Raw genomic sequence first — 12380 nt, forward strand, 5'->3', positions numbered from 1 at the left:
GGGTATTTTCCCGGTATCCCGCCGGGCCAGTCCGACACTGGGCACAGACCACACACACAGGGCCGCCATCAGGGGGGGAGGGGGGGAAGTGTCCCGGGGCTGAAGGGGGGCCGGCAGTGCTGCACTTTTCGAAGAGCCGGGCCTCCCTTCGCCGCTCCGCAGCCGTGCCTCTGCTTGTGAAGTCCCAAACAGCCAGATGTGGAAGTGTCGAACATACGAAGTCCTAAGCGGCGGAAAGACCCAAAGTCATGAAAGGAGCCGACACTGAAATCCTGAAGTAGCGAAAAGACCCGAAGTCACGAAAACAGCTATAATTGAAGTCCTGAAGCCACGAGTTCAATTCTACTGACACCAATGTGGGGTTTTTTGTTTTTTTTTAATCCCCTGGCCACCAATGTTTTATTTTAATAATCTATAGGCCCCTGCCACCAATTTTTTTTAAAAAAAATATTTTATGGGGCCCCAATTTTTTTTTAACTTGTTGTAAGGGAGGCCCTGGCGCAAAGGTTTTTTTAAAAAAAAATTATTTTTGGGGCCCCAATTTTTTTTTAACTTGTAAGGGGGGCCCTGGCGCAAAGGTTTTGTTGTATGGGGCCCCGTGACCCCACACACACGTACAGTTATTGATTGGAGTGTGAAATTAAAGTGTATTTTAGCTGTGAGACAACCGTCGGGTGATTTGCTTGAGGACATGAGTCCGCCCTTTGCCTTTTACAGCCGCCTCACACAAACTGCCGACGCCGAGAGCGGCAACAGGGAAGTGAAAATGAAATTGCCTTTTTCTGAGAATCTCTGAGCTTGTGGGCCGGCCTGGCCAATGGGAAGGCAGCAGCAGTAGCAGTGGCGGCGGCGGGGAGAGAGAGCCAGAGAGAAGCTTCCGCACTATACAAACCCTCCCCTCCCTGCCCTTGTGCTGAGTAAACCCGAAACAAACAAATCCAGCATCAGCCGGGAGGGGGGAGAGACTTCTTGGCTGAGCCCTCTCTCTCTCTCACACACTTTTCTCTCCTTGTTTTGCTTTCGATCTGGAGCCGTCACTTTTAGTTTTGATCCTGCGATCTCATTTAGTGCTGGTATGTAACTTCCATTTTGCACCCTTCCTGGGCACTCACCACTCGACTCCACCGAGCAACTGTCCATGGCTCTGTTGTAATAACGTGTTGTATGGGCGACGAGCAGTTCCGGTGCAGACACAGGGGAGACACAGGGGCCGCTGAATAAAGAGTCCATGAGCACTAGACCGGGGCACAGCGGGAGGGATAATGATGCCGGTGGAGAAGACAGACTTTTATTTTCACTTTTGGATTTGGGGGGTGGGGGTGCAGCTGCTTTGGGTAGTCAGTCGGCCTGGCAGCAGGGTGTGAGTGGGGAATGAGATCATTACTGGCCAGTAGTCAGTGTAGTTCATTTGCTGAGGATTTTCTGCTGGTGTAGAGCAGTCCGTGTGTACGCAAAGCTTGCCTGCCCCCCATTATTACATGTCATTCAGTTGCTCGCCCAGCTGACTCGCTGCTATTTACGGCTTTGATGTAAACGCCTTTAAAATAGCCCCCCGGTGGGTACGTCAGCAGGATTGTGTTGCACGTACGAATGTCTGCGCCTGGCAACTTCCACAACTCTCAAGTTGCAATGTGACAGCAGCTGGGGGGTTGCATACAGCCTGGGGAAATGTTACTGGTTAATGTGTTCTGCAATCAGTCGGGGCTAGGGGAGGGTGACTACATTTCCCAGAGATCCCTTTGGACCACAGCGATGTGTGGGGATCAGAAGCTTAGAGTAACAAAGTTTGCCTGCCTGATCGCTGCTGGCTCAATGTTTGGGGTTTACTTGCTGCTGTTATGGCGACAATTCGCGAGCGACATTTCAATGTGTCAGAAGCGCCTGGGTTGTAAATCCGCCTTTGGCATCTCAACCTGAGCTGTGTCCATAGACTGTTCCCCCTGTCTAGTATGTCTGGCCGGGTGTAGTCTCTCGCTGCGCACGGCCTGCCCACTGGCCTCCATTTTGAGTGCGCCTACGAGTCCCAGGGCCCTGCCGAGCCAGTCGCGCTTTTACCCTGTGCAAGCTCTAGTGACTGTCTCTGTTTCCGTCCTATGTGGCAACAACACCAACGTACAGGGAATATGGCGGCATCAGGGATTTGCCTTTTGGCGTTAACTATTGTGAAAAACAAAATATGACAGGTCGTTTTACAGCTGTTTCTGCCACCTTCTTGTATTCAATGATATATTGTTGCCAATGTAGTGTCACTGTCACCCCCAGGGTCCTGCTCTCCCGTTTGTGTGGAGATTGACTTTATCTTCAAGCTGCATTAGCTCCCAGTGTACTTGATATAGAAATATATTGCTCTCAGGTAAACTTGTCACACCTGAAGATTAGGGATAAGGGCTGGTCTGAGGGGAAGGCAGGAAGCACCAATACAAGGGGGGGGGGGGGGCTGAGAAGGTAAAACTACCAAAGACATATATTGTGCACATATTATTAGGTATTTCATGGGGTCTTTTCGTACATACACTAGATATGTTGACTCTGCAACCCTCCTGCTACTTTGCTGCAGCTCCCACAACCCTCATGTATTATTCCAACCTTCCTACATTTCCATCCTATCTAATGTGGCCATATCATGCATTGGTGGCTGCTTTGAGTCCCACTGGGCAGTGTTAAGGTAACTCTTATGTGCCCAACATATTTATTTTTTTGGGGAAAGGTGGCAGTTATGGTAGTGTGAAAGGAAAAGCTGTAATGTCAGTAATATTTTGTATTGGAGCAAAACAACCCACTGCATTCGCTACAACTCCCGGCTTGTTGTAGAAGAGCTGCAGATTGTATTATACTTGCCTGATGGCAAGTATACATTAAAAATAAGACTTTGTGATACTATGAGAGAAAGAAGGGATAACAGATCTACAAAAAATGTTCTTATTACGTTTGCCACGTTTTCAAGTAATTGAACACTATTTTTTTTTCAAATTTTAACCTTCAGCACCAGCTCCAGGAAAAGTTGTAGTTACGTTTGCCACTTAACAGTCTTTTATCAAAAAGGTTTCAACACTATCTGTGGTATAAGTAGGTTTCTCAAAGCAGCTTGTAGCCCCCCCCCCCATTTTACTAAAAAAAATCCATGTAAAACGAGGGGAAACTTACCAAAAGGGGATGTAAAATTGAGGTTTCACTGTATATTTTATTAAAACAGTAATTTTTGAGTTCTGTTTTGGCTTTTTGAAAGAACGTAGGGAAACATGAAAAATGCGGTTATTGTAGAAAATATATTGGGCAATTTTAGTGTGGAACCCATTCTCCATAGTAAAACAGGTGCCATTATGTTATGATTGTGTTTATATAGGATCTGAAGAAATTGAGAATACTGAGTTTATCTGTAACCTGTCTCAGGGTGGTGTTTAAACTGTGTGGGACATATGGTTTTGTTTACTTGTGTATTTTATTTGTGCATCCTGTTTAAGTTACTAAATGGTGAGCCTAATTACGGTAGTAAAATCCCAAGTATTTTATTTAGGTAGTACAAACTGCATGGGATTGTTGTACTGCCTCTCACAAAGATGAACTTGATGCAACTCCAGGTGGTTCCGGCCCCCTGTTATGGTATCAGTTCTGAGAATTTGAGCTACATGGAGGAACTTGGAAATTCCATGTAAGAGGAAAAGAGTCTGAAACTTGAATTGCAGAACATTGTTGTCATTTGGAAGGAGTACAGAAGCACTACAGAAGCACTGTGCATTCATGCAAGTGTATTACTTCGCCCAAGTGTACATTGGGGCTCTAGTTGACCTTTAAATAGCCTCTAAGGGCAGTGGTGCACGTTTCGACTCCAAGCATTGAGCTGCAGTTGCCTGGAATTGTGGGTCCATGTGCACATCGGAATTGCTACATGCCCCATTACCTCAACCTTGTAAGTGTATCAGTCCTACAAATTAAAGTTATACCTTAAACTCCTCATAGGCACTAAGATTGCACTCTGACTTGTAACTATACAGAAATGACTATAAGGCTATTTGTCCCTAATCATGATTGTGTTGTAGGTATAGCTCAATTGAATGTAATGCTTTTTAACTGAAGTCTCTGGAATGAGTGGTGAAAATGTTTTCAAGGCTACTCCACAAGTTCAGTTGCTAGATGTATCAGTACTTTGTATGGTTGGGCACCTTTAGTAGACGTATTTAATCAGTTGCTGCTGGACTGTAATTTCCAGCGTACTTTAACATATTAAGGCTTAAACCATTTGTGGGAGTTGTAGTTCAGCAGCATCAGAATTATATTCTGCTTGATAAAATCTATTCCCAGCTCTTCAGAACCATGATTAATATAAAACAATCCTCCAATGAGAATCACACCCAGTTTGTGTGATTTAGCCTCCGTTTTCTTTGATTTTTTCCAAATGGCGTTGAAAGCATTACGTTTTCCTAGCACCGAGAAGGAATGGACTCCCTCCCCATGTTTACATATGTAATATAAGACATACTATGTAAGATAAGTGAGATAACATAGAGCTGGCAAGCCGCCGTTTCATTGATAAATTCCATTGCATTTATAAATACGTTTTTTTGGTCTCCAGAATACGTAGTGGTAAATTGTATTGGTGAAGTTTTTGGTTCCTTTGCCAGCACAGGGTACTGTTGGCATTTGCTTTGCCGGCAGACATAAGCCGCCTTCATGATGTCTGGATATAGAGTATATCAGCTGCAGTTCCAAATTGTCTATTTAACAGTTCCTATCAAGTGGCAACATATTCCACAGCAATGTATAATAGAAGGATGTATGCGTCAAACATAAAAATGATGGGACATAATGTGTGCCCTGCTTAGTATAGCTTACAATCTAAAATAAGTGACAGTGTGGGGTTCTCTAACTATGTTATTTTCATTATCTTTTATTCTATTTCAGATTCTTTTTCGAACAAACTATTCTCCCATTACTTATCAAATAATTCATTGTATTCTTTATAGCAACTATACTGCATGAATTTTTTTCACGTAACATGTACATTTAACTGAGTCTAATTCTCATCTGAGCATGCTACCAAAGGACATTTGTCCTTGGCTATCTATTTTTTCCATTGAAAATGTGTGTTCATGGATGCCACGTTAAAGGGGTGGTTCACCTTTAAGCTAACTTTTTATATGTTTTAGACTGGCAAATTCTAAGCAACTTTCCAGTTGGTCTTCATTATTTATTTTAATAGTTTTTTTTTTTTAATTATTTGCCTTGTTCTTCTGACACATACTTAGCTTTCAAATGGGGGTCACTGATCCCATGTAAAAAAACAAATGCTCTTTAAGGCTACAAATTTCTTGTTATTGCTACTTACTCATGTTTCTATTCATATGCCAGTCGCTTATTTGAGTGCATGGTTGCTAGGGTAATCTGGACCCTAGCAACCAGACCGCTGAAATTGCAAACTGGAGGGTTGCTGAATAAAAAGCTAAATATGTGCTAAACACACACAAAAAAAGAAAACCAATTGCAAATTGTCTCAGAAGATCACTCTCTACCTCATACTAAGAGTTAACTTAAAGGTGCACAACCCCTTTAAATAATGATAGACGGTCTTATAAACTCGAAAAAAGATTCTCTTATTGGGCACTGGTCTTGTGTGTGAGCTAGTCACTGCTGTGAGGAATATATAGAGCGAGAAATTGTTGTGTAAATAAGTTTGATGCTTGTGCCCAGGCAGCATTAGCACCTTGTACCAGAAAGTCTTGTAGCAACATGTTGCACTTTATGACAAATGCCACTGGAATTGCTTTGTTCTCATACAGAATAATACAATGTATTTCAGGCACTTTTTCTTGGAGTGATCTTTTGCAAAATGATTGTGTTAGTTTGTTTGCGATGTAAATAGAAATTGTAACATAGTAATGTAATCACTTAAACTATAAAGGGAAAATACGGTTGTTATCTTATGGCAACAGTTCTATATATTTTTAATTTGCTTGTCTATGGTATATCATATTTAAGGTATCACATCTGTTATCCAGAAAAAATACTATATTATTGTTTTTTTCAATTTATAGTGCAGTACTGAGGAGGAATGCAGCATTGTTATATTCTGGTCATGTTTCTGAAAATTGATTCTGTATAATGCTGAAAAACTGGTTTAGCAAGAAAAAGTCCCCCCAACAAAAACAAAAGTCTAAATGCTTATAGTTTTTCAGGCCATTGATGTTTAACAGCAGTTTGGAGGTCATTGAGTTTCTCCCTGTTGGTTTAAGCTCATTGTCATAGTCTGTTCTGTTATTAATTAACAAAATAATACAAGTACATAGATTGAGCCCATAGATTGCTCAGGTGTTGAAATACACAGTCTGTATACATGTATATCATTAGAAGCTGGGGGCATCAGCTTGAATATTGCCTATTACAAGTATGTCACAAGAATGTTATAAGCCGGGCATAGAAATGTAGGTAGCTAGAACTTGTGAAGCCACGAGTACCGGTTTTTTCATTTTTTAAAATCAAATATTTTTGAGGAGAGACCTTTTTAAAAGTCAGATTTTCTCTGGCAGCTTCTTCTGTGATCATCTTTTTTCTGCAAGGCTAGGGGCTCAAGCCTTTGCAGGTAAGCACTGATGTCAGAAGCAGCACCGTAAGTGATTGCATCCTATACAGGAGGCTTCTGGCTAGAGAAACACCCTATATAGTAATTAACTCTATAAACTGATATTTTTGCATAGTGAAAACAATGAAGTAACTAGATGATACTGAGACCCACAACAAATTAATTTTAGGGACCCCAACATATGCAGAGGTTGTCCTGTTTTACCAACATATGTTATGGGGGCTTCCTTTCCTAGCAGATTTATTAGCGCTCATTCAAATAACTGATTCCAGTACAAAATCTAACAAAATAATTGCCTATAGCACAAATTTATTAGTCAGCTCTAATACATCTTCTTGGAAAAGGAGCCCCCCCCATAAGATATATTGGATTTAACTGTCAATGATTATCTGACATATACAAATATAAATCAGTGGAGGGCACTTTTTTTAGCTACAGATAAACAGGTGCAATAAGCCCCAGAAACAGGCCTCCATATAAGGCCTAAAACGGCACAAAATATTCAAATACAGGCTTGCACTCAACAAAATGAACAAACCAAGTGGTATTTCTAAAAAAAATTGTATTGATACAATAGTGCAGAAATGTTACAACATTAAAATACATATGAAAGTCAATTTAACTAGTTGTATCATGAAAATCAGTTCAACAAGATACGTTTTATAATCCAAGTACATACCACCTTGGTGCAATCACAGGTTAAAGGAAGTGAATATACTGACCAAACTGCACCAAGGTGGTATCTACTTAGATTATAATACTTATCTTGTTGAACTGATTTTCTTGATACTACTTGTTAAATTGACTTTCATATGTGTTGTAACATTTCTGCACTATTGTATCAATACAATTTTTAAAAAAATATCACCTAGTTTGTTCATTTTGTTGAGTGCAAGCCCATATTTGAATGATCATCTGACACCCAAATCCTGCATGAAGACAGAATTAAGAGAAACAGATTCTGAGAGAGGAATAGTGAAGATAAACTTGATTATTTCAGAAACAGTACAGAATATTTAATTGATTATATTTAGAAAATTTCTTAGTTTAGTATGCTGAGCTTATATTAAATTTTCATTTTGCGATCTTTCCCCTTTATGTTCTATTATTCACAGGCTTGAGCAAGTGGGGTATGTATGCTTATATTTTGAAAACTTATTATTTCAGTGTGCTGAAGCTTATATTAAATTTTTATTTTGCAATTGTTTAAATCCCCTTTAAATTCTGTTATTCACAGGCTTGAGCAAGTAGGGTATGTATGTGTAATACAGAGCATTTCAGTAATTGCTTTATTGGCTGTGCTTGTGCCTCCAGCCCGTGCTCATTTTGAGTGATTCAGATGGCAACAGCAAAACAATCACATAGCTGTTCTACAATTACATGCAAAAGTTTTTTGGTTCTTGAAATTGTTCATTTCAAGGTTTGAACAGATTATTTTCTTTCATCCAGCCCTGTATAACGGCTTGCAAAATTTAGAACTAAAAAGGTAATTTAAAATGACTGCACATTAGACAAATACGGTGAGACTGTGTCCCATAGATCCCAATTATTTTGCCTTATTGGCCTCCCCTTTACTCATTGGTGGGACAGTCTTCATTTAAAGGGGAACTGAATTCGTTATACTGAAATAAGAACATTTCTAAATGCAATCAATTAAATATTCTGCATTGTTTCTGAAATAATGAAGTTTATGTTCACTATCCCTCTCTCTCATCTATTTCTCTTCATTCTGTCTTCATGCAGCAGTTGGGTGTCAGATTTTCATTGACAGATCCAATATATCTTATATGGGGGGGGGGCTTTCTTTCCTAGCAGTATTAGAGCTCACTCAAATTACTGATTCCAGTACAAACAAAATCTAACAAAATAACTGCCTTTTGCACAAATTCTGCATGTAGAGAGACATGACATCTGGTTATTTCAATAGAGTGAGTTCTATATTGGATCTAACTGTCAATGAATATCTGACACCCAACTCCTGCATGAAGAGAAACAGATGCTGACAGAGGAGTAGTGACGATAAACTTGATTATTTCAGAAACAGTACAGAATTTTTAATTGATTGTATTTAGAAAGCTTCTTATTTCAGTATGATGAAATAAAAAGACGGGGGTTATGCCACTAATGAAGTCCTGATAAAGCCAATTGGTGGCTCAATGATAGCAATACATTTACACCTAGGAAGAAAGTTTAAGCTGGTATGTGTGCTACACCCAGGAGGTTTATCTAGTAGTGCTCACACATGAATGGCTTACTGTATATGCTTTTCATTCTATACAGCCCTTTCGACTGGCCTATATGTTATGATTTAGTATTTCTGATTTTAAATCATTTCACAGCCAACAGAGAGCTCTATTATTAGCACTTAAAAAAAGGAAGTAGAAGGAAGGAAGTTAACAAAAAAAAAAACAACATTGCAGTAAAACCTGCCTGATGTTAGCAGTGCACACAACTGCAATAACCAACCATTCAGAGGCAGCAATATATCTGGCAAGGAGTTATTGTTTTCATTGCACTGCTGATTATTACATGATTATTTAAAATGAAACCACAATAAGCACATCTGTCTGAATATTTTAAAAACACGCCCAATGACTAGCCTCATTATTCAGTAGAAGTGTTATACCACAACTTGACCTGTCCTATGTATCTCTTTTGATAATAAAGTGCCTTATACGTGATTTGCTAAATGAAAATGGACTCATCACAAATGTTTTGTAAACATGGGCGAAGTTATTCAGTAACCTGCAGCAAACAGCAGTTATATTTTACTGCTTTCTAGTGGAGCAGATTAAAAGCAAACATCTGATTGGTGCCAGAGAGTTAAGGCCCCCATACATGGGCAGATTTAGTGCCGACAGATTACGATTTATTGCCCAGTGTATGGAGCCCTCCAACGGGCTTCCCTGATTGATATCTAACCAAAAGTCAGCCAGATGTCAATCAGTAGGGCTTAAAAAAAAAAAAAAAAATCCCCGTTGGGTCAAGGACAGCATCTGTACTTTGATGCGGTTCTCAATTCGACTGTACATTTTCTCTTAGTTATGACAATCGATCAGCCAGATATCTCCCACCTCAAGGTGGGCATATTTGTGCAAGATCCGCTTGTTTGGCCAGCTTTTACAGTGATGTTTGTATCTAATTGGTCGCATTACACCAAACTATGATCAGTTTAGAATTTTCCTGGCAAATTAACTTTATAAATATAACGTGCTAAACTCTAGTATAGGTCCTTTGTTCTGTGTTGGCAAAGGTGCTCACCTGTCACACAAATCTTCAAAAGCAGGATTATCCTGGGAATTTCCAAGGGAATTTCCCACTAGCTTTGAATATCTTGGTTGTAGCTCTACTCTAATGAGCTGACTAGACTAGTTGTGCATGACATGGAATGCGGTCTGTACTCAACGTACGGGAGAGTAAATGTTAAAGGGATACTGTCATGGGAAAACATGTTTTTTGAAAACGCATCAGTTAATAGTGCCGCTCAAGCAGAATTCTCCACTGAAATCCATTTCTCAAAAGAGCAAACAGATTTTTTTATATTCAATTTTGAAATCTGACATGGGGCTAGACATATTGTCAATTTCCCAGCTGCCTCCAGTTATGTGACTTGTGCTCTGATAAACTTCAATCACTCTTTACTGCTGTACTGCAACTTGGAGTGATATTGCCCCCTCGCTTCCCCCCCCCCCCAGCAGCCTAAAACAGAACAATGAGAAGGTAACCAGATAGCAGCTCCCTAACACAATATAGCAGCTCCCTGGAAGATCTAAGAACAGCACTAAATAGTAAAAGCCAAGTTCCACTGAGACACATTCAGTTACATTAAGTAGGAGAAATAACAGCCTGCCAGAAAGTAATTCCATCCTAAAATGCAGACACCAGTCTCATGACTGGGGCAGCTGGGAAACTGACAAAATGTCTAGCCCCATGTCAGATTTCAAAATTGAATATAAAAAAATCTGTTTGCTCTTTTGAGAAATGGATTTCAGTGCAGAAGTCTGCTGGAGCAGCACTATTAACTTACGTGTTTTGGAAAAAAACATGTTTTTCCATGACAGTGTCCCTTTAACAATTAACATCAAGAGTAATAGTAACGCTTGCAAACAAACCAAATGAGCAACATTCATTTGTCTTTGTTCTGTTTTAAGTTTGTTGCAGTTGTGACAGATAAGAAAAAATGGCAAGCAGCCTGCAGAGGGAAGGCATCAGTGCAGATGAGCTGTTTATGAACAATATGATTTGAGAAAAGGGGCAGAATATAAAGCCTGAAAGTAAATTAAATAAAATCAACACCATGAAACTCTGCAACAGTGTTTTTTTCTTAGTCTTTATAATGATGTTGCATGAATGCAATACCAATTTTTACCCCATAATAATATTCATATTCTTTCTTAGGGGATTATTTATTAAAAGTCAAGTTTGAGGTTTTTTTTTTTTTCTACCTTGAATAAACTCACAACCCAAACGTTTGCTCATTTATGATATAACCCGAATGTTACAAAACCTGAATTAATGCAATCAAGGGGGAAAAACTCAAATTGATCGAATTATCGGCGAAAAAACCTAGAATTTGGAATGGCTGAGTTTTCGAGAAAAAAAAAAATCATGAAGGCTAAAAACATCTTCAATGGATCAAGGGACCTTTGCCATTGACTTCTACGTGACCTCAATGGGTTTTAGCTGAAGTATTTTCGTATTTGGACTTTTTGCAGCATTGGGCATAATAAATCTCGAAAAACTTTAGTTTTTTTTTTTTATCCTGAAATATTCGAGTTTTTACTGAAACTACCCTACAAAAGGTAAATTTTTTTTCAGGGAAAACACAACTCGACCTTTAATAAATAACCCCCTTAATGTATGAATCTGATTCCAGGTGCTAGACGTTTTGTGGTAATCTGAGTGTTTCCAGACATAGTCAAATGTTGCATAAACACTGAATAAATGTTATCCCATTGCAATATATTTTATTTACAGCAAAATTAAAGATCTGATGTAGGCCCTGCTCAGTGGAACTGTTAGCGAGCAATAACGCTGATTGTACTGTCAATCTTTCCTCTTGGCAAAATTCTGCTCAATTCTGTGCTGATTTTATATGTGAAGGATAAAAATAATTTCCCATTTCTGGCTTTTCCTTGTTGTAGCATTGAATAGTATTTTCTGCCCTAGGAAGCAGAGGAAACAAATTTCGTTTTCTATTGGTTGGAGTGGATACAATATATCGCAGTCACTTTAGTTTTAAGGTCATGTGCTCATTTATCTGTGCATGGTTTGCTTTAAGATAATCATGTGTTTTTGAGAGAAGTAAACACTGCTCAACAGAAAAACAAATGCGTTTTTTGTTCAGTGTGTTACCATGTGTTTTGGCAGGAGATATTCCCTTGCTCCAAAACACACAAACATACTGGTGGAAAGCTGTTTAAAGGAATTGTTCAGTATGAAAATAAAAGCTGGGTAAATGGATAGGCTGTGCAAAATAAAATAAAAAAAAAAATCAATATAATTAGCCAAAAATGTAATGTATAAAGGCTGGAGTGACTGGACGTCTAACATAATAGCCAGAACACTAATTTCTGCTTTGCAGCTCTCTTGGTTTCCACGGATTGGTTACCAGACAGTAACCAATCAGTGACTTGAGTGGGTGCCAAATGGTCATAGCTATTTGCTTTTTAGTCTGACCTGCATACTGAGGCTCAATTGCAAACTCATGGGTAAAACAGTTATGTCCCATATGGCCCCCTTAAAGTCACTGACTAACTCAGAGTTGAAAAGCTGCAAAGCAGGAAGTGTTCTGCCCTGTTATATA

At 39.3% G+C, this 12380-nt stretch overlaps 1 protein-coding gene across 2 annotated transcripts in view; it reads left to right on the plus strand.

Annotated features, from left to right (window-relative positions):
- Positions 1–931: 931 nt before the first annotated feature.
- irf2.L (interferon regulatory factor 2 L homeolog) overlaps positions 932–12380 on the plus strand; it is a 35080-nt gene continuing 23631 nt past the window's right edge. Inside the window, 1 exon segment of one of the 2 annotated variants that reach the window (NM_001095257.1) lies at positions 932–1073. Coding sequence is in view for 1 of the 2 variants with exons in the window: in XM_018248817.2 (XP_018104306.1) it covers positions 3865–3907 (43 nt within the window). In the remaining variant the exon portion in view is untranslated. 2 annotated transcript variants of the gene reach the window in all.

The sequence above is a fragment of the Xenopus laevis genome, chromosome 1L, assembly GCF_017654675.1.
Source record: "Xenopus laevis strain J_2021 chromosome 1L, Xenopus_laevis_v10.1, whole genome shotgun sequence".
Lineage (NCBI taxonomy): Eukaryota > Metazoa > Chordata > Amphibia > Anura > Pipidae > Xenopus > Xenopus laevis.